The 24187-nt window shown below is 42.9% G+C and overlaps 1 protein-coding gene across 1 annotated transcript in view; it reads left to right on the forward strand.

Annotated features, from left to right (window-relative positions):
- The window catches only part of trus (programmed cell death 2 like trus), a 408837-nt gene that overhangs the window by 272852 nt on the left and 111798 nt on the right, over window positions 1-24187 (forward strand). The window contains 1 exon segment of the mRNA XM_068382532.1: window positions 11998-12153. Within this exon segment, the coding sequence (XP_068238633.1) occupies window positions 11998-12153 (156 nt within the window).

Raw genomic sequence — 24187 nt, forward strand, 5'->3', positions numbered from 1 at the left:
ACACTATCCAAGTCAAGCCGGAGTACACTAAGAGATATCTATATCTCCGACCAAATTAATAAAATGATACAAGAGGTTAAACGGGGGATAACGTTACTAAAGTACACTAAAACAAGTTAGGCTAGCCTAACCCGAGTCGGGATCTCGGCTACGCTACTACCACCGAGGCCCTATCGTATACGATAGAAACGTTTAATAGGAAGAGGAAATTTTACATGTGTAAAGCTTATCTTCACTAGTATAATTTTGCCTAACTAGCTAGAACCTCTTTATAGCTAATTACCTGAAACGTCGTACTACTAACTAAATAAAGCATTTATGGCGTACGACAGTGGTCTTGAAGTGGCTGTCTCTAGGGATGGCAGTGCTCCGCTTAACACACCTAAATTATGTCAATTTTACTGTGAGAAGGGAGCCAAAAATTATACACGGGAAAGATTAAATACTCAACTTTCCAGAGGATGAAGATGCTGGAGATTGCATGGTAATATTCCTTGAAAACAGTAACAACACCGAGAGCAACGTGGGAGAACACTGTGCTTAAATGGCTACGTTTAAAGGAATAGTTACGCCCTAGTAGTACTGGGAGGGGATCCACCGGGTAACCTTGATAGCGGCTCCCCTTCAATTTCGCCACTCTTCCCCCTCAAAGCGTAAAATCTATTCGAAGTGAAGATTGCCATGTGTCGTATCAAGAAATACGTCCCCTGATATAATGCGATATCCTTAAAATTTATATTAAGGATACTCGTGCCAGGAGTTAGAATTCTGGAAACCTGTGGTTAATTCTCTGGGAGTATCACTGTAGCCAAATATCCCTGAGAAAGCTGCCTAAAGGAACCTTCCATCAGGACAACATGGCTGAGCCCAAAAAAAGGAATTAAAACACTTCTTCAGAATAGATTGATCACTGAATAAAATCTTTCTGGGCTCTGACCTGTGCCTTTTACATCATTTCTAAGGTAATAACTGCTATGAATTTTACCAGAGAAAAAATTGTATAGGAATGCTAGGTTGAACCCAGCTCGCTCACCTATTAAGGTGTCGGTATAAATAACTGGGGCGTGATTAAATCACAACCAGAGGTCTTGCACCATTTAGATATCTCCTGTCAATATCCCCGAACAGCGAGGTGCCGTTCAACATCCTAGCTCTGAAATGCTACTACGAACGATCCCACCCATGCCAGTGACGTCACTCCTTTTTCATAGCACCAGCTTGCATACGTTATCTTTTTTCCGGTGCGTGTTTTCCTTAGATTACCCAGGATTTATCTCAGGATGTCGGACCCTACCATCACTCCACCTAAGTTAAGTACCAGATCTATGAGTTTTGAGATTTTGGAGGTGGCCTTGCCCTTATTTATTATTTTATCACAGTTTTATTTTCTCCACGACCCCGCATCGGGTCCTCGTGGCGTTCGGCCACCTCCTCTCTCTCTCTCTCTCGTCGTTCTTAACGTTTTACAATGAGTCTTCTATACGGATTGTTCCTCGTTTTGAACTTTTCTGGGTATCCACGGTTCACACCCCGTGTTATTTTATGTTATGGTAGTCTGTTATTACGATAACAGTTGTTTACGATTTTACGGTATCGTAATTTCATGTTAGGTTGGCATGCCTGGTAGCCTTCGAGCGTTACTAGTTTTACTTTGTTTTACGTTCCGCACGTCACGGACGTTCATAACGATCTTATTAGCATACGTTTTATTCTAGTATTATTAGTTCGAAGGGACTTTCATGAGACAGTTCTTTGTTTTACGTTTTTTGTCGGCACTTCACCGACTTTGTGTTATGTTGGTAGCCCTGCCTAGCTCCACGCGTTGTTAGGCCTGGTCTTCCCCTGTCTCTCTGTTCGTCCCTCCGTACTATCTTACGATTGATATTATTATTATTATCCAGCATGCCTTCCTCTTTTATTTACCTATTAGTTATATTATTATATTGTTTATCCTAGTCTTTCCGTGTCATCATTCCAGTCGTGGGTCTCTGTTCAGGTTGGTACTCCTGTCTTCTGCCCCACTTGTTAGCCTCCCCCTCCCCATCCGCCCGGCACCCCCACCCCAGGGTTGCCTTTCCTCTCTCTCTCTCTTGTCGAGTCGTAGAGTCAGCTGTTTTGCGTTACGCTCTCTCCCCCGGGGCCTTCGCTCAACTCCGTTCTGGGCGGTACCCGATAGTATGTGGGGCTTATTATTTATTTTACATTATTTTTGCTATTTTCCCCCTACCCTTCCGTAGCCGTTTCTTTCCGCCGACTCAATTGGCCATCAGTCGGCGGGAGGCATTCTGCTTAGTCTGTGGTATCATGTTGTGTTTATATTACATATTTTCACATTCATTCCTGCTACTTCCTCCCGGTCCCGCACCTCACGGACCCAATATAGATCCCTCCACCCCCCTCCCTCTATGGTGTTCCGCACTTCACGGACTCCATGTGTTATTATTTCATTACGGGATCCCCGGACGTAGCTTTCACTTTATTCCCTGGTCGAGTTAATTAATCCTGTGTGCCGTCGACGGGTTTGACCCTCGACTCCCCCCCCCCTGTCCGCCTTCTCCGGTGGACTTTCATGAGCCCTGGGCTCTCTCGGTTGTCTCTCCGGAGCCAACGTTACCTGTAACCAATTGGATTAATCGCCTCTATATATATTCACATGTATATATATATATATATATATATATATATATATATATATATATATATATATATATATATATATATATATATATATATATATATACTCCCTGTTCTTGACCCCCCCCTTTTCAAATACGATCACGCTTACGGATTGACTTATTCTTATCTATATTACAGTCGTAGTATATCCTTTTCATCACGATAGTGGTATAATTTAAGCCCCCGGAGCCTCCGGGCCCCTCTTGCTTATCTATAAGATACTCATGTATCTTTTATTTTACAGACAGTACGCTGTGCGATGACGGCATGTTCGGCGGTCCTCCACCAACCCTGCGGCCACGATGTGTGCCGTTCACATGCCCACTGTGCTGTCCTGGTAGATGATTTGATTGTTTGGCATCCGGACAATTGTGTAGTTTGCTACAAAATGACCTCCACTTTAACATCTGACTCGGTGAGTGGAATTACTTTTAGCTATATTACAGACTTGGTAAGTGGAGTCACAATTAATTACAATTAATTACAATTAATTAATTTTAAGGACACTGTTTTTTGGACTCCTCGCATGCCCTTCGATAGCTTCGTGTCTCCGAAGCCCCTGATCTTTTTCCTTTTTCTTCGGCATGATATTCCTTACCCTCGCTAATAGTCTGTTCAGAGCTCTCAACTTGAAAAGAATACGGCTCAGGTGACCCTCAAAATCTGGATTGGCGGGTTCGCCCGTAATGTGAAGGCCAAACAGCCTTATATCGGCCGCGGTCCCCAAAGATTTGGCGGATCCTATCATTAAGAACATTGAATCCCTACTATTGGCCCCGGATCAAGAGGAGACAGGCGGGACGTTAACAGAGGACGTCGCTATCCTCAATTTAGACGTAGAGCCCATGGCTCTGGATGAACCCGACACAGGTAGGGACATAGGTGAGTCAGGTGGGTCCCGGGCTAAGATTCCTCTCCTTAGCCCGACTTTTTCTTCTACTTCTGACCAATCTTCATTTCAAGGATTCCCGGGGACTCCCGGGGCTGATCTCAAGCCCCGGCCTGTTGCCCCCAAGGTTAAGGCTCACCGCAGGCCTTTACACAAGACCCACAAGTCTTCGAAACCATCATCAGTGAAGTCAAAATCTTCTTCCACTAGAGTCTCTAAAGACTCAGTTGCTGTGCCCTCGACCTCTCAGGGAGTAGTCTCCATTCCGGCACCTGTTCCCGCCCCCCCCGGCGGAATCATTTAACCCGAAGGAATTTTCGGAAAAGATGTATTCTCGTTTTGAAACAATGTTACAAGAAAGAATGACTAATGTGGAGACCATGGTTCAGGGACTCATGTGTTCGGGGCTGCCACCACAGCAGCAATATCCCATCCCCGACGCCTTTAAGCTCCCACCTTCCAACAAAAACAACCCTCGGCAGTTAGCGTTACATGCCCCCCTCTCGGATGGCATGTTATCCATAGAAGGTTTCGGAACTCAGCCTCTCGAGGACTACGAGTTTTACCTGCCGGGTCTTGAATTTCCCTTCCCCGGCTACGCCCGCCTAACAGAGGAGGCTCTAATTCCCCTGGATAAGGTCCCGAAAGAGACCGTGATCTTCCTTAAAGAACAGGCACAGTCTGTTTTGGTCCGCATCTTCAATGAATGGGACTGTATGAATACAATGATCACAGCCTACAAGAACTCGTACACTATGTTTGTGGTCAACGAGCAGACCCCGACTCCATGCGCGACCAAGATTATGGAGATTGCCTATCAGGCTACCAAGGAGGAGAAGCCCTTACCTCAACTCAGAGAGACGGACTTGACTTCCCTTCTCTTCCCGGGGGATAATGAATGTTGGCGGAACGCCCCATCTACCTTCTCGGTGGGCAAACTGAGCCCGGACTGTGCTTCGACGCAGTTCAGTGAACGCCTTCCATAACTTCCGGAGTCTCTGATTAAATTTGAGTTTGACACCAGGTGTAGGCTCGGTAGGTCGATTAATTCGGTTACTCTTTCCGAATTGACCGTTGCCACTTACGACGAGGAATCTCTCTTTAAGGTCCTCACCAAATCCCTTTTGCAGACCTTATTGACTGACGCCTATGATTTTCATAATGCCAGGTTCCGTTGCCGACGACATGTATCTGAGGCTACGATTAGACACGAACCTAATTGGCTCATCAAAGCCCCAGTCTGGGGTCCGGATCTCTTCCCGGAGGACCTAGTGAATTCGGTTCTCAGCGAGGCAGCTAGAGCCAACCAATGCCTCAAGGTTAGGTGGGGCCTAGTCCCTAAGAGGAAGTATGAGCCGGCTAGTACCCCAGTCCGAGGTAGGAAGAGGTTGAGGCCCTTCCACTTCTCGCAATTTAGACCTTCTCTTCAAGTGGTACAACCGGTCCCGGTTCAGTCTGTTCCTCAAGGTTCCCAGCCTTCTACCTCAAAGGGCCAACAACAACAACAGTACGTGTTGGTCCCTCAAGCTCAAGTCGCCTCGACTTCATTCACCACCTCCCCCGCCTTTAACCCCACGTATGAATCTCAGGGTTCTTTCCATGGCTACTAGCGCCACAGGGGTTCCAGAGGTGCCTTTCGTGCCCGAGGTGGCGGAAGGGGTTCCCACCGAGGCAAGTCTTTCCGCGGAGGCAGGGGCGGCAAATCATCCTCCAACCATTGAGAACTCGCAGGTAGGAGGGAGACTGTACAAATTTCGGGACCACTGGAAGTTCAGCAATTGGGCTTCCAGCATAATCTCAAAAGGTCTGGGGTAGAGCTGGATTCAGGGACCCCCTCCACCGAACAGTTTCTACCAGCTCCCAACGAAAGAGCTACATTCATTCACGAAGGATCTGTTGGAAAAGAACGCAATCCAAAGCATACATCGCTTAAGATTTCAAGGTCGCTTATTCAGCGTGCCAAAGAAAGGCTCAGACAAACGAAGAGTAATCCTGGACCTGTCTCGTCTAAACTCCTTCATTTGTTGCGACAAATTCCACATGCTTACCGTCTCACGGGTGCGGACCTTACTTCCCTGTGGGGCCGTCACCACCTCCATAGATCTTACAGATGCCTACTATCACGTTCCAATAGCAAGGCATTTTCGTCCTTTTCTGGGCTTCAAGCTAGGCAAACAAGCCTATGCATTCAAGGTGATGCCATTCGGCCTCAACATAGTGCCCAGAATCTTCACCAAATTAGCAGAGACGGTAATTCAGGAACTTCGAACTCAGGGGATACAAATAGTGGCTTATCTCGACGATTGGCTGATCTGGTCGGACAACGTCCGGAACTGCCACATAACAACGAACAAGGTCCTCTCCTTCCTTCGACAATTAGGATTTCAGGTCAACCTCGAGAAATCCCGCCTGGTCCCGGAGACCAAGTTTCAATGGCTGGGGCTACAATGGGACCTAAGTTCCCATACGTTGTGCCTCCCAAAAACCAAAAGGAAGGAAATAGCGAAGAATACGAAAGTTTCTCAGGGACAAGTTGACGTCCATGAGGAACCAGGAGAGGATCCTGGGTTCCTTACAGTTCGCCTTGGTGACAGACATTGTCCTAAGGTCCAAACTAAAGGACATAAACAGAGTGTGGCGCTCCAGAGCAACCAAAAAACGTCGAGACAGGCGAGCTCGTCTTCCCCCAATCCTGAGAAAAAGTCTGCAGCCTTGGACGAAGATCAAAAATCTTTCCAAGTCGGTTCCCTTGCAACATCCGGCCCCGGGACTCGTTCTTAACAGGGTGGGGAGGTTACTCCCAACACAAGAAAGTCCAAGGGTTATGGTCACCAATCTTTCAATAAATGCACATCAACGTCCTAGAGGCCATGGCAGTCTTCCTCACTTTAAAACGTCTCATCCCAGCCAGGAATCTCCATATCAGACTGGCCCTCAACAGTGCAGTCATAGTCCACTGCATCAACAGAGGAGGCTCCAGATCAGCCCACATAAACCACGTCATGTTGACGATTTTCTCCATGGCGGCATCGCACAAGTGGCATCTATCAGCAGTCCATCTAGCGGGAGTCCGGAATGTAGTGGCAGACGCACTTTCCCGGACGACTCCACTGGAGTCAGAATGGTCAATAGACAATCGATCCTTCCAGTGGATATTATCTCAAGTCCCGGGTCTTCAGGTGAACCTGTTTGCGACGGAGTCCAATCGCAAACTAGATTGTTACGTAGCCCCCAACCTGGACCCTCAGGCTTATGCCATGGACACTATGTCACTAGATTGGAACACTTGGAAGACGATTTATCTGTTTCCTCCGATAAATCTCCTGCTGAAAGTTTTGCACAAACTCAGATCTTTCAAAGGTCGAGTGGTTCTGGTAGCCCCCAACTGGCCCAAGAGCAACTGGTTCCCCTTGTTACTAGAGCTAGGCCTCCGCCCCCGGCGGATTCCCAATCCTGTACTAACACAAGTAGTACAAACTCGCAATGTGTTCGCTTCCTCAAGGATTCTGAATGCCCTAACTTTATGGACTTCATGAAGTTCGCAGCTCAACAAGGTGCAAACATCGATCCTCTGAATACCCTATTCATGGAATATGACAAAAGAGAATCCACCCTCCGTCAATATGACTCGGCTGTCAAGAAACTAGCAAAGTTTTTGAAAGATTCCCAAGTTGAGAAAATGACAATGAACCTAACTGTGACATTCTTCAGAACTCTCTTTGAATCGGGCCCTGCAGCCAATACCATTACAACGATCAAGTCGGCTTTGGAAAAGATCTTCCATGTCGGCTTTGACATTGATCTGACGGATTCATATTTCTCATCCATTCTGAGAGCCTGTGCCAGATTAAAACCTTCAACTCGCCCTAGCGCAGTTTCCTGGTTTTTGAACGATGTTCTAAAGCTAGCCTCTGACACCTCGAATGAATCCTGTAACTATATGGCATTATTAAGAAAGACACTTTTTCTTTTGAGCCTCGCCTCTGGCTCCAGAATCTCAGAATTGTCAGCCTTATCTAGAGACCCAGGTCACATAGAGTTTCTCTCTTCGGGTGAGGTCCTTCTCTCCCCTAACAAAGTTTTCCTGGCAAAAAATGAGGACCCCAAAACAGGTGGTCTCGCTGGAAGATTGTTCCACTTCCTCGGGATCCATCCCTGTGTCCAGTTACCACCCTGAAATCCTACTTAAGTAGAACTTCCACCACAACCACAGGGCCTTTATTTATTAGAAAACATGGAGGAACCATTACCCTTTAGGGAATCAGACAACAAATTCTTTATTTTATTAAACAAGCTAATCCTGAATCATTCCCACATGTCCATGATATTCGAGCTGTGGCTACTTCAATTAACTTTTTCCACCACATGAAATTTGATGAGCTCTCAAAATATACGGGTTGGAAGTCCCCTAAAGTTTTCAAGGGCCACTACCTAAAACCTTTGGAAGCTCTAAAATTTGTTTACCAAGCTTGTTTATCATTATTCATATCTATATTCAATGCTTACCTACGGGTTTCCTTTTTGTATTGATTACAATGTTTAATTATCACTTTCATATCCATGTTGATTACGTATTTACGGGATTCCTCATCCCCCCTGTTTGATATTAAAACCACCATCTATGTTATTTTTGTGTTATTTTTCTCCCCAGGTAGTTAGCCATATTGGGTCCCTATTCTCTGGTACTATTTCACTGGGCGGCACAGGTCAGAGCCCAGAAAAGGGATTTTGACGTAGGAAAAATCTATTTCTGGGCGAGAGACCTGTGCCGCCCAGTGAACCCACCCGTCCCTCCCTGTCGGGCCCCAATCTGGGGTGCTATAGGAGTGACATCACTGGTGTGGGTGGGATCGTTCGTAGTAGCGTTTCAGAGCTAGGATGTTGAACGGCACCTCGCTGTTCGGGGATATTTGACAGGAGATATCTAAATGGTGCAAGACCTCTGGTTGTGATTTAATCACGCCCCAGTTATTTATACCGACACCTTAATAGGTGAGCGAGCTGGGTTCAACCTAGCATTCCTATACAATTTTTTCTCTGGTAAGATTCAAAGCAGTTATTACCTTAGAAATGATGTAAAAGAAGCATTTCACTGGGCGGCACAGGTCTCTCGCCCAGAAATAGATTTTTCCTACGTCAAAATCCCTTTAAGAGACTTTCTCAATAGACCATTTTTTGTGCAATTGAAGAACACACAGGCCTAATGTGTTTCTGAAAAGTAAATTTGCTGTCGAGAATCACACCTAAAATTTTAAAAGAGTCATACAAATTTAAAGAAACATTATCACTACTTAGATCCCGATGTTGGGGAGCTGCCGTCCTTGACTTACTTACAATCATACTTTGAGTTTTGTTAGGATTCAACTTTATACCCCATAATTTGCACCATGCACTAATTTTAGCTAAATTTCTATTAAGGGATTCACCAACCCCAGATCTACATTCAGGGGATGGAATTGATGCAAAGAGAGTAGCATCATCTGCTTATGCAACAAGCTTGTTTTCCAGGCCAAACCCCATGTCATGTGTATATAGTATGAAAAGTAATGGAGCAAGAACACTACCCTGTGGAACACCAGATATCACATTCCTATACTCACTATGGTGCCCATCAACAACAACTCTTTGAGATCTAATACTTAAAATATCAATAATAATGCTAAGAAACGACCCACCCACTCCCAACTGTTTGAGTTTGAAAACAAGGGCCTCATGATTAACACAGTCAAAGGCAGCATTAAAATCAAGGCCAATCATATGAACTTCCTGACCACAATCAGGGATTTCTGTACAGCATTGGAGATCGTAAGAAGGGCATCACATGCTCCAAGGTATTTACGAAAACCAAATTGCTAACTAGGGAATAGATGATTACCTTCAGCAAACCTATTAAGACGTTTTGCCAGAAGACGTTCAAAAAATTTAGATAATATGGGAGTTATGGAAATTGGGCGGTAATCGGTGGGACTTGAGCCACCACAAACACATTTACATAAAGGAGTAACATTACCAATTCTCCAACAAATGCTAAAATCTCTTCTTGCTAACTTGCACAAAATAACATAACTTTGGAGCTAAGAAATCTGCAGTCTTTATAAAAAACAAAGGAAAAATACCATTTGGGTCTACACCTCCATAAGCATCAAGGTCCATCAACAGAGCTTTAATTTCATGAGATCGAAAAGCTAAACTAGTTAGTTTAGCCTTGGGAAAACAGGAATGATGAAGTTCAAGTTTTTCATTACAGTACTCTGTTTACTCTCAAAACATCAGCTAAAAGGGTTGCCTTTTCCTTTGGACAGTGAGTGACTGAGCCATCTGGTTTAAGTAAAGGAGGAACTGTTGCATCAATACCAAAGAGTGCAGATTTAATGGTAGACCACCATTTATGTTCCTGAGTTGTACCCGAAACGGTTTCTTTTATGGTTATACTGTACTCCTTTTCAGTTGAGGCATAAACTCTGAGCAAAGCCTCGAAGCTGAGTATAGTTATTCCAGGTCAAATCTGATCTGTTACCCTTCCAAAGATGATAGGCGTCCTGCTTCTCCAAATAAGCACGTCTACAATCATCATTGAACCATGGTTTGTCCTTCACGCGGTACCTTAGCACACAAGAAGGGATATGCCTATCAATTATGTTGACTAGATTCACATTCAAAGGGACAACAGGATCTACACTACTATATAATTGTGACCAATTCAAGCACAGAAGATCATGCAAAATCCCATTTCAGTCTGCTTGGGATTTCATATAAATTTTACAAGAGTATGATACATCAGGGACAGGCTGCTCCGTCTTCACTACTAATGAAATCAAGGCATGATCAGATGTCCCGACTGGAGAACCAACCTTACTAGTTATAATGCCAGGGGAGTAAGTGTATATGAGGTCCAAGCAATTACCAGACCTGTGAGTAGCTTCATTTATGATTTGCTCACAGCCTGATTTAGAGGCAAAGTCTAAAGCTCTTAAGCCATGGCAATCAGTAGGAGAGATAGAACTTAACCACTCCCTATGGTGAGCATTAAAATCACAAACAAAGACAGATAAAGCCTTTCTATTATCTTGTATCTTAGCCATAATGGTAAGAAGACAATCGAAGATAGAATCATCCATATCTCGATTCCGTTAGATCGAACATAAATAAAAGTTATGCCTGTCACAAACTTTTATTACCTGAATCTCATGACATCCACATTGATAGCAGGACTTATGAGAAGCAAGGTACTCAGTCCTAATATACACCGCCATTCCCCTGGCCCTAGGGATGGCATCACGTTTCAACATTATTGGCTTCTTAAAACCAGTTATAAGGAGCTCAGATGAGTGCCTCATATTAGAAACCAAAGTTTCTGAGCACAAAAGAACATCCTACTGTCTGGACGCAACTGTAAGGTCTTGAATATTTGCATGTAGACCACGAATATTGCAATACAGAAGACGACATTGACGAAATCTAGGACGTACTGGTCCCAGATTTCGCTCAATGTCTCCAGACAGCATAAGAATTAATAGAAATAAAAAAGAGACATCATACTTAAAAACTAGATTAACAAGAATTATAACAAAAATAATATGAACAGAATTATAAATAAAGTGATTGATGAAACCCATAGACTAAAGTAATAAGTCGTAAAAACTTGTCAACATGGAGGAGCCGATACACCATGCAAGGCTAAATACCCTCCAGGATAGCCACTTCAACTGAAGGGAGGACATATTACTGATGGTTAATTTATTATTAAATGATCAAAATACAGTACTTTTCATACATTTAGTACTGTTCAGTGGTGCGTATCCTTTTCATAATCATTTAATGTGGGGTTATTCTAGGGTCTGGAATGAATTTGGCTATTTACATGTAAAAGGCGACTTACAAGACGAAAAAATCACTTTACGAAAGACATTACGGAACCAAATAATTATGTGTTTTGAGGCATTACTGTAATATGCCTTTCACCTAGTTATACAAACCTGAGTCTTTTAAATCACAATTCCCACCGCAACCGTCCTGCAAGTCCTTGGTGAAGGTCACTAGTGGCTGCTCAACGGCCTGTCGGGTGGGCGGATCTTATCCACTACATATCAGTGACTACGACTTTCTCGTTATAAGTTTTAACAGCCATATGTAGCTTTTCTGTAAGCATATTCAGGTTTGTATAGTTAAGAAATATACAAATTACTTTAAAGAATTGATATAGTTTAGAATTATGATTGCCTTGTTGAGTTTTAGCATTTTATAGTAGTGTGGAACAAATAATGACATACTACAGCAGTCTTCTGCATTCTGAAATCTATACTGGTATCATATTAATTAAAGATATTTTGAAATTGAAAATACCATTTGTAACTTTTTACCATTGTAGTTTAAAGTTTTACTGAACAAATTAGATACAGTATAATAATCTATACAAAAATCTTGCATTTCAGGAAGCAGCTCAAATTGATGCTAATGCAGATGTAACCTTCATTCCATATTTTGTTGTAAGTGATGTGGAACCACCAGAAGACATTTCATTTTCTGAACATGAGAGAGAATTATTGTTGCGTTATACTCATGCAACTGGGCATGACTTTAGAGAGGAAGTAAGTTTTTTTCTATTATTATAAAGGAATTTGGAAGTACTGAGTTCACCTGACATAATTTTTTAGATTTAAAATTATTGTTGTTTATCATAGCAATTGCAACTTTATTGTGCTTCACCACTATTATTAAGTTATATATTAACCTTCTGGTGATCCCGGCTGTGAAAAAATTTCTGCCAGCCTCACGCCTAGCAAACTTTGTTACTGTGAGCAATAAATATTATGCGTCAACCTACTTATGTTGACGTAGCATTGCTAACAAAGGAATAGAGATAGGAAGAAACTGAAAATTGCATTAGAAAACTTGAATAAATATTCTATATAATACTTATGGCTACATGAATGAGAATCGTCAGAGGGGTAATATAGCACTGGTATTTTACGTTAGATTTATCCTCTTCAAATATCATTGTGGATGTTTTCATTTCTTTCAATATTGAGAAACGGATTTTGAGCAAAGCGAAAAACCTGTTTTTGGGTGATATAGCCATGTCGTCCTGATGGAAGGTTCCTTTAGGCAGCTTTCTAAGGGATATTTGGCTACAGTGATAGTCCCAGAGAATTGACCACAGGTGTCCAGAATTCTAACTCCTGGTATAAGTATCCTTAACCCTTTTACCCCCAGGGTATTTGGAAATTTCCAACCCTTAACCCCCAGGGGTTATTTTTTTTCAAGCACATTTTGCAGTATATATTTTTAAAATTGCTCTAACGGCCTTAATTTTTGTCATAGAGAGGTCAGGTTGGTCTCATTCTCTTAGAAAATGCCTGAAGTCTCTCAAAAATTATCAAAAATATGCAAAAAAAAAATTTTAAATAGCATTTTTTTGCAAGGACGTACCGGTACGTCCATGGGGGTAAAGGGATGAGTTTTGTGAAACGTACCAGTACGTCCTTTGGGGGTAAAAGGGTTAATATAACTCTTAAGGATATCGCATAATATCAGGGGACGTATGTCTTGATACGCCACATAGCAATCTTCACCCCAAATAGAGTTTTCGCTTTGAGGTGGAAGAGTAGCGAAAATGAAAGGGAACCGTTATCAAGGTTACCCAGTGGATCCCTTCCTGGTACCACCTCGGCGAGCTATTCCTTGTTGCAATTAAGCATGGATAGCCGCAGATAGAGTAGTTTTGGGTGGGGACTTGTTACATAGATGTATACTCCTTTTTAGAAAGGAAAGAGGGTCCATCTGGACGACATGGCCATATCACCCAAAAATAGATTTTTCGCTTTGCCCAAAGTCCGTTTTTTGGACTCAGCCATGTCGTCCTGATGGAAGTTTACCAGAGAATTACTTGAAAGTACTATATCTGTGGGTTTGTATAAGTGCCTTTACCTTGATTCAGATTCTTATATGGTCTCCCAGACCAAGTGTATATATGACATTACCGTTATTTGTCATATCCACTAAGTTTGGAACTAACTTAGGGCTTCCTGCCACCTGCAGGGAATATGTCGATACCGACTATAAAGCGTCAAGGTTGTATTCGTAGGAACAAGGTGGAACTTTTTAGTGATTGCCAAGTTGTTCTTATAGAGGTATACTGTCAAGTATTTTTATTTTTAGTAAAATAAAAGGCTCTGGAAAATTTATTCGATCTCATGTAGGGTGAATATGAGGCAAATATTTTTCATGTATTTATTTGTATAGACAAAAATAAATACAACAAAGAATGTATTATAAATAGAATCTTTAACAATTCAACATCTTCAAGGTATATATATATTTGTAACCTGTAAGGGAAGAAATACATATACAGTAAACCCTCGTTTATCGCGGTAGATAGGTTCCAGACGCGGCCGCGATAGGTGAAAATCCGCGAAGTAGTAACACCATATTTACCTATTTATTTAACATGTATATTCAGACTTTTAAAACCTTCCCTTGTACGTAGTACTGTTAACAAACTACCCTTTAATGTACAGAACACTTAATGCATGTAATACAGTACCCTAAACTAAAACAGGCACACATATTAAAGGCGACTTTATATCATGCGTTTCCTAAACACGCCAAAAAGCACGATAAAAAATGGCAACCAATGTTTTGTTTACGTTTATCTCTGATCCTAATGAAGAAACAAACGCATTTACACATCTGTTTATAGGTTAGTTTTTGCATCAATTATATTGATTATTCAGTACAGTATGTTGATTTGGTTATTACTAATGTTTTACTTAATTTTTCTTAGGACTTCCAAATGAAATTTTTTTCTTTATGACGCCGCCTGATACGACGGCGTCATAAAGTACGCTCAGTAAACAAACTAAGGAATTTAACCCGCATGATGAAAGTGATAAATAATGATATTACAGTAAAAGCTTTTATAAAATATGATATTACAAATATTATTTACCGTATCTATATAAAATCATACATACGTAGCAAAGCAGGAAAACAATCTACGAGAGAGAGAGAGAGAGAGAGAGAGAGAGAGAGTTGTTTTACATACGTAAATGTAAATTTTAAACAAAACAAAAATAGCCCCATTTCATATAAAATAGATTACAAATATTTTACTTTATCATATTACAGTAGTCTGTATAATACTGTAAAGTTCAGTACAGTATGTTGTTGTTAAAGTCGTGGCGATGAAATTCTCACGAAACAAAAACACGCCATTTGATTACAACAGCTGATTCTCTCTCTCTCTCTCTCTCTCTCTCTCTCTCTCTCTCTCTCTCTCTCTCTCTCTCTCTCTCTCTCTCTCTCTCGTGTTATACAATACTTACATTTAGATGAAGAAACTAAAATTAGTTTTCTTAGTGTCAATTAAATACGAAATGAAATAATTAGGCCGAGTCTACATCCATTTCAATCATAGCCAAAAATAGGGCATCCGATTTCATCAGCAAACCACTATTTTTGGGGAAATATCATTTTATTCTAGAAAATTGCCACTCTTTAAATAGTTAATTGCACGTTAAGAAAGCGTGTACTTTTGTTTTTAAATTTCGGGTGTGTTTTAAAAATCGAGTATTGTTGACTTTTTTTTTTTTTTACTTTTGACTGTGATTAGATCAGCTGTCATCTAGCTGCCGCTCTTGAGTGTGTACGAATACACTAACAAAGTATCATTTATACCATTTCTTAACTTATTCAAACCGTCTACAGTATACAGTTGATATTACATAAGCACCAATGTGTTATAACCTATCAAATTTTTTTGTTTATTACATTTAAACCCTCTCTCTCTCTCTCTCTCTCTCTCTCTCTCTCTCTCTCTCTCTCTCTCTCTCTCTCTCTCTCTCTCTCTCTCTCTCTCTCTCTCTCTCTCTCTCTCTCTCTCTCTCTCTCTCTCTCTCTCTACCTCTCTCTCTCTCTCTCTCTCTCTCTCTCTCTCTCTCTCTCTCTCTGTGGGCTACTTTTCACTACCTCCCATTCCTTACCTCTCTCTATCTCTCTAACAAATGATATCTTTGTTGCTCCTCAAAGTTTCATTTATATTGAAAATCAATCATGATTCAATTTTCCTTACTTTCTCCAATCTCGCACCTTCGGTCACATCGCGGTATTTTCGATATTTCCGGAAAATCCGCAATATATGTATAGACATGGGTTATGAAAAAAATCCGCGAAGTGGTGAATCCGCGATGGTCGAACCGCGAAGTAGCGAGGGTTCACTGTATTAATAAATCACTGGTGCCACTCAGTATTGAGAAATTATTAGATTGATTTCACTTGAATGTTGGATATGTTTTAACACTGTGTACGAATGTTCACACGGCACTGGTGATATTGGTTAGATTCTACACCTATATAGAACAGTCCAAGATTCACTATAGTGATCTCCAATAACGGGTATTACACTAAAAGATGCTAATATCTGTTCACCCCGTATACTGTTAAGACCCAAACTGTTCATTGCAGCACTAGACGACAGGTTTTATAACACTACCTGCCACCACCACAAAGTGTTTTATTTCATGCACTTGTTTCGCGTAATGTTTATAAAAGACTCTAGAGGATTTCCACCCAGTATATGAGCGGAGTCTATCAAGTCCATATGCTGAAAGAAGTTCAGTGAGGAAGCAATTTTTCTAGGATCGTGACCTGCGGGTGTACTGTCAGGATCCGCTCTGCGAATAAAGTAGGTGAGCTTTGCCCTCTGTTGTTTTAGGGATAAGTTTGATCCTGACGTTTCGCCTCGGAAGAGCTGTCCTTCCTTGAAGTCTGAAGTTCTTTGAAGATAGACCTTAAGACACTTTACCGTACATAGAGAGACATCTTCCTTCAGAGGGCAGATTCTCCAAGGACCCCACCTCTTGGTGGGAAGCTCTTTTTTTGGAGAGAAAGGTAGGATCAGGAAAAAGATTCAGTTCATCCTCTTCCGTGAACTGAATATGGCCCTCGTCTGTAGATAGGGCCACTATTTCACTAACTCTAGCCCATGAGGCTATAGCGAACAAGAATATCACTTTCTCTGTTAGATCCTTTAGGGTACAATCTTCGTTGTTCAAGTTCGAAGCATAGTGCAAAACTTTGCCCAAGGACCATGATATGGGCTTTGGAGGGGTTGCTGGTTTAAGTCTAGCGCATACTTTCGGAACCTTATTGAAGATTTCGTTCGACAGGTCCACCTGGAAGGCGTAGAGAAGATGTTTAGTCAAAGCTGACTTACACGTAGTTATCTTGGTGGAAGCCAGGCCTTGCTCATGAAGGTGGATGAAGAAAGACAGGCAGAAGTCTATTGAGATTTCTGCCGGCCTGTTTGCTTTGACAAAGGAGACCCACTTCTTCCAAGACGATTCATATTGTCTTCTGGTTGACTTTGACTTGTATTCTTCTACAAAGTCGATGTTGTCTTTTGAGATCCCGAACCTTTTCTTGGCTGCTAAGGCGAGAAAATCATGAGATGTAGGTTTTGGGTTCTCATTAATGAAGCATAGACAATCGACTTCTGAACCAGTTGGGATAGAATTGGGTTCGGTAGAGGAAACAGCCTCAGCTTCAGTTCTATCTCTAGAGGGAATTAATTGCTCTTGGGCCATTTGGGGGCCACTACTGCTGCTGTCCCCTTGAAGGATCTCAGCTTGTTGAGAACCTTCAGCAGGAGATTTGTTTTAGGGAACAGAGAGATATGATTCCATCTGTTCCAATCGAGGGACATGGCGTCCTTCGCTTCTGCCCGAGGGTCCTCGTATGGGGCTACATATCGAGGTAGTTTCTTGTTGTTGCTCGTTGCGAAGAGGTCGATCTGCAGTTCTGGGACTTTTTCCAAGATGAAGGAGAATGAGTCTGCGTCTAGGGACCATTCTGACTCTATCGGTTTTCACCTGGATAGAGCATCCGCCGTCACATTGGGGAACCCTTGTAGGTGAACTGCTGATAAGTGCCATCTTTTCTTTTTTGCCAAGCGAAAGATGGCGAACATCACGTGATTGATGTTGGGCGATCTCGAGCCTTGTCGGTTCAGACATTTCACTATCACCTCACTGCCCAAGACCAACTTGACATGGGCTAATCTGTGAGGGGATAGTTTCTTCAACGTTAGGAAGACTGCCATGGCTTCCAGAATGTTGATGTGAAAGGTCTTGAACTGGTGTGACAAGTTCCGTTTTACTTTCCTTTGATGGGAATGACCTCCCCATCCTTCCGGTAAGGCATCCGTGTGGATGAATACCGACGGTTGAGGTGTTTGTAAGGGAATTGTCCTTGCTAGGCTCTTGACCTTCGACCACGGCCTCAGAAGCGATCGCAGTAAGGTCAGTGTCGATCTCTGTTGATCCCTTCGAGCGTTTGATGCGTATCTTCTCCAGACTCCTGACGCAGCCTTCAGTTGTGCTCTCAGCACTGGGTCTGTTACTGCTGCGAACTGGAGAGAGCCCAGTACTCTTTCTTGCTGGCATCTTGAAATCTTGTTGGATTTCAGTAGTCGCTTGACAGAACCCGCAATCTCTCTCCTCTTCTTCGGTGGAATGGAGAGGCGGTGTGACTGCAAGTTCCAATGGATTCCCAACCATTGAAACTCTTGAGGTGGAGAGAGGTGAGACTTCTTGTAGTCTATCTTGAACCCCAGATGTTCCAGGAACTGGATCATTACGTGGCTGCCTGCAGACATGCAGTCTTGGATGCTGCCCACACCAGCCAGTCGTCCAGGTATGCTGCGACCTGAATGCTTTCTAAGTGTAGCTGCTGTACGACTGTATCCGCAAGTTTTGTGAATATCCTTGGGGCTATGTTTAGTCCGAAGGGCATGGCTGTGAAGACATTGTCTTCTGTAGCTTGAATCCTAGGTAGGAGGAGAGGGGGCGGCTGACTGGAAGGTGCCAGTAAGCATCTGCCAGGTAACAGGGCCCTATGTGTTGTAAGGTTAACATCCGGAACTTGTTGTTCTCGATGAACTTGTTGCGTGGAGACAAGTCTAGAAGGACTCTGAATTTGTCCGAGTCTTTCTTGGGAACACAAAACAGCCTTCCCCTGAATTTGATGGACTTTGCTTTCCTTATGACGTTTTTGTTCAAGAGTTCTATGGTATATTCTTCCAATAAGGGGGTGGATTGTTGGAAGAATTGAGGAAAGGAAGGTGGAGTTATGTTCCATTTCCACCCTCCACCCTAGTCCATTCTTGATTAGGCTCTGGGCCCAGGGATCGAAGGTCCAACGATCCTGAAAGTGAAAGAGTCTTTCTCCTACCTGGAGCATCTTATTGCCTAGATCATCTGGAGGGTTTGTTACCATGACCACATCCTCCTCTACCCGTTGAGGGGTTCCTTGAGGAACCTCTCCTAGATCCTCTACCTTTACGGCGAAAGGTAGTGGTGTGCCTCTCAAAGCCTGGGTTGAAGGCTGGTGACTGGGCTACTAACTGCTGAGGCACCATCTGGAATGTGGTTTGCGGCTGGGCAACCATTTTGGGCACTGTGCTCATGGTAACACTGGGATGCAGCGCAGGTCTATGATGCGCTTGTGGCTTCTTCAATTTCCTGTTCTTGGGTTGGGGATCAGCGTCAGAGGATGATTTCCTTTTGGAAGACATGCCCCATTCTGGAGAAGGTTCCTATTCTCCGTGGCAGCTTTAGCAACTACTTCTTGGACTGCTTCCTTTGGAAAGAGGTCCTTGCCCCAGATACATGAAGTAATCAACTTCCTGGGCTTGTGCTTGACCATTGCATTGGCAAATATGTACTCTCTATAGGCCCTCCTGGCCTTCATGAAAGCGTACATGTCCTTTACTAGGGTAGCCATGTGCATCTTGGCTAGGTCCGTGTACATATCTGGGGTACTTGAAATGCCTGCACACATCTCCATGCAGTTGTGGAGAGCCAGAGAGGCCGCTAGTGTCTCTTTTGTCTCCTGTTCTCTTCGCAGGAGAAAGTCGGACAACTTTGGAAGGTTCTCGTTGAACTGCTGTCCTGCAATATCTGGATCTAGTTTCGAGATCGAGAAGGGTAGATTGACCTCGTTCCAGTCCTTCTCGACCGCAGGCAGGGCTAGAGACAATGATTTACATTCCTCTAGCGTAGGGCATGGTTTGCCCGCATCAACTGCTTTTAGTACGCAGTGGAGAGCTTTAGCCGTAAAGGGAAAAGCTCTGGAGGAAGGAGCAAGGAAGGTAGGGTGCCACTTGCTGAAAGCAGAAACCTTCCAGTTCGTATATCCTGCTTTCTTCAGGCTACTCGTCAAGAGAGCCTGTGCCTTGTCATGATCAAAGACCATGACCTCCTTAGGTTCCGTCTGTTCTTTAGATGCAGGTTCGTTCTTCAACCTGATGAAGCACTCCTGGTAAGCCACAAAGTTCGGCCAGAATTGGAGATTGTTGAGGGGTATAGCCCCCATCTTCTCCGAGACGTAGAGTTTCCCATTCATCAAGGGCATGAACTCCGCATACCTCCAGGGGTTGGTTTCGGAGCATTGGGGTAAGTCAGAGACTTTGGGCCGCTTGTGGGAGCCGCTAGAAGCGGCTGCACGGTGTGCTTCCCTGACTTCCCTTCTCATCTCTTGCTGTTCCTTGCGCATAGTTTCCATCATCATTTGGATCTGCGCCATGAACGCTTCGCCCTTGGGGACCAGCGGGTCTGGTTGAGGGGTTGGGGCCGAAGAGGTTGACGGCACAGGTTGATATGCCGTCACAGACAGTAGAGGGTCTTCCATCTCTCGATCCGGATCCTTCTTCCTCCTCGGGTGGCTGGGCCACCTCCTCTTCCGGGTCTTCTTGAAGGAGATCCTTTTCGGTGTCCGAGGACACCTTTGACATCCTTTCCTGATGGATGTCCATGCCTTCCAAAGCCTTGTTAATGTCAGCCTCTATCATCAGTTGTATGAAGGGAGGCTTGACCTGTACCTGAGGCACAACAGTGTCGGATGTTGCCTTAGGGAACAGAAGGCTTCTCATTGTTTCGCTTGGTAGGTAAGGTCCCGGAGAGTTCTTCTGGAACAATCTTACCCACTTTCGAAGCGTTTCCCTCGCAGTATCCCTGGACTCCGCCATCTTGGGATCACCGAAACCCTCGGACATCAAAGCCAAGCAGACTGTGCAACCCTTCGGGTCCCAATACCTCAGGGTTTCAGTTGCAATGGCGCAGGGAACATGAGACCTGCACATCTTGTGGCCACAAAAGTCCCTACTTTTTTGGTTGCAGTACATAACTGTACACTTCACCTTGGCCCCCTCCTGTAAGGAAAGAAAGAGTGAAATGAGTATGGGGTAATTTATCATACTGATAAATATATTCACATGCTTTAATAGTAATTCTTACTATTATAATTATAGCTTAGGATAGCAAGCTAAAAAGGAAATAGGAAAGACACATATCTATGTTTCCTGTCCAGGCAATTGCTGTGACCTCCCTCAATATTAATACTTTAAAATTTCCTTATTAGGGAAATACAGGGTGGAATAGCTCTATTACTTAGAGCTGAAGTCGGTGTATACTAACACTAACTCCCCCACAAATGAAATATTAATACTGTAGGGTAAAAATTTTTTTTTTGTGTTCTGATGATATAGGATACATCAGATTGTTGAAGGAATGCTTCACCTCAACATTTACTTAGCAGTCTCAACAATGGCCTGTGAAAGGATACACAGAGTATGTTGGAAAATTATACTACTGTATGTTATATACTGTAGTTTTCTACCTGCTGTATTTGCTATACTGCAGGAATACTGGCTACTGTATAATCTTATACTGTAATTCTGCCGGTATACTACCGGACTAGGCTAGTACCTGGCGGCACTAGCCGGCAGAGAGAGAGAAAGAATGGAGAAGACTACCGTATTATTATATTTTAGTACAATAATTAGTGATGTAGGGACTACTGTCTCTACTGCCTTCTTTCCAGAAAGAGGATTCAAATGGAAGGGGAAAGAATGTAATAATTCTAGCTCCCATCCAACCACAATATCTGTTGCCGGCTGCACTGCCAGTTACAGGGTTTGTGGATGGTAGTCCAAGGAAGGACTGAAGAATACTCAAAGTTGTAATGGGTCTCCCACCGGCAGCTGTCATGGCTGGCACAACCTTTCCCGGAACCTTGCTTCCGTTAGGGGGAAGGTCGAAGTGGCAATAAACTGCCTTTGTAGGAGCCCGGCCGGCATCGTAATCAGCCAGGCAAGCGGGAAGATTGTAGAATACCGGCCACAGGGGCTGTGATGGAAAAGGTCTTATATTTTGCATAGAAAGAAGGCGGCAGGTATGCCTCCTGCTTTCGGCTGCAAATCAAGGAAACAGTTTGGTGCTATTATAGTATGCTATCTACCGCCGATTTTGCTATCTATCACCCGTTCGGTTCAGAAAGGAAACAAGTTTTTTTTACTATAGTGATTTGAATGAAAAGATAAACAGCAAACTGAGTTTATATGAAATTTTGGAATTGGTTTATTATTTTGTTTACGAGACCCCAATTAACACTACCATACAATTAACTGGGAAATCACCTAATACAGTCACTGATTGGTTTAATATGTGTCGGGAAGTGTGTAGTGTGATGGTTTCATGTCAAACTAGAGGCAAAATGGTTGGCACTGAGGAAAACCCCATACAGATTAATGAGGCTCGATTTGCTGGTCGTCGTAAGTATAACCGTGGTCGATTGTTGGCTGGCGACCATCCCCCGAACTCTGAAGATTCGGATGCTGAACCTGTTAATAAGAAGAACCATGGTGCTCTCATCGATGGACCTAGGGTTTTTGGATTGAAAAATGGACTTGATTGCAAGTACTTTTACGTTGAAAGAAGAGATAAGGAAACGTTGATCCCTATCATACAACGTGAGTGCCAATTTGTATCTGTAATCGATTCCGATGAATGGCCAGCATACATGTGCTTAAGGAATCTCGGGTATGAGCACAAAACCGTGAACCATCAACAGAATTATGTGGACCCAAATTCAGGAGCACATACTCAGTCTATTAAGCCATCATGGCTGGATGCCAAGATTGACATACTGAAAAAGAATAGAGGAATACCTCATCAGCATTTACAATCCCATTTAGATCATTATTGTTGGAAAGTTCTGAGGAAAGGCAACGATGTATTTCCTACTTTCTTGAATGATGTAAGATATGTTTACAAGCAGTAATAGAATAAATTTTTTATTGATTTTTTTTCATAGATTCTTTTCTTTCAGTTTTGTAATATTTGATTTTTTATTTGAATAACTTGTAACATTGTTGTATGATGAGCTATGAATAATTTGTAATAAAAGTTTCCCTACAAACTGCTTATAATTATGCACCCATGTTGTCCTGCCAATAAATATTATTAAACTATCATTAAAGTCCAATGAGGATACATACTGGTGGTAAGTAATCTGTTTGATAATCCTCATCAAACAGGAGGATTAACATTGACGGTAGATAACATACTCTGTGGTAGATACCATACTATAGTAGAAATTCGACGGTAGATAGCATACTATAATAGCACCAACAGTTTCCTATGCCGGTGCCGTCTTGGGCAGCAGAGGAATAACGATTCCTTATCCTAAGACATTGCCGGATATAAGACATGTCTTCTAGTCCACAAGGGAGAAAGGTGGCGGCAACTGTACTACTACTTTCAGTTGTGGACTAGGGAAGCCGGGCTTCCTCTGCTGGCAACCGTGTAACCGGCAGGGGAATGACGAATCCCCCATCAGTAGTGTTGCCGACAACAAGAATGAATATTCTGAGCTACAGTCGTATTTCAGAGGTGGGATACTCACCGGCAAAGAGGATGGACAGAAACACTATCTCAGTCAAGCCGGAGTACACTACTCTTTGGCAAGACAAAATATAGGGTTGCCGCCTAATGGCGGCACTCAGAGGGAAGGAAGGGTTTATCCTTATTTCTCTAAAAGAGACGAGTATCGAATTATGATAGTAATTCTAGGAGATGTTCTATCTCCAATTGAATTAATAAAACGATTCGAGAGGATAAACGGGGATAATGTTACTAAAGTATACTAAAACGCGTTAGGCTAGCCTATCTCGAGTCGGGATCTCGGCTACGCTATATCACAGAGGCCCTAACGTATACTATTGAAACATTTTATCAGAAGAGGAAATATTACATGTTTAAATCTTATCTTCAGTATAATTTGCATAAATAGCTAGAATTTCAATAAAGCTAAATACCGGGGACGTCGTACTACTAACTACATAAAGCATTTTTGGGCTCAAGCCATGTCGTCCTGATGGAAGTTCCTAAAGGGTAGCTTCCTTGGGTTTATATAACTACAGCGATATTCCCAGAGAATTTACCTTAAGGTACCCAGAATTCTAACTCCTGGAGCGAATATCCCTAATAAAAGAACCAGGGATATCGCGAAATATCAGAGGACGTATTCTTGACTCGCCACATAGCAATCTGCACCCCAAACAGAGTTAACACTTCGAAGGGGTCAATTGGCAAGAAAACGAAAAACGAGAAAGAAAGGAGAGCCGCTCGCAAGGTATCTCTCCTCTCCCGTTTTGTAAGCGTGCGTTGCGCCGCTCACGGCGCCATCTGTATTCCTTTTTGCGTAGCTCAACAACTCGGTGTTTTTTCCCTGTGTTATCTCGCAATTCTTGGATTATTTCAACTTTATAATGCTTTCTCCAACTTC

Source organism: Palaemon carinicauda, chromosome 11 (assembly GCF_036898095.1).
Source record: "Palaemon carinicauda isolate YSFRI2023 chromosome 11, ASM3689809v2, whole genome shotgun sequence".
Lineage (NCBI taxonomy): Eukaryota > Metazoa > Arthropoda > Malacostraca > Decapoda > Palaemonidae > Palaemon > Palaemon carinicauda.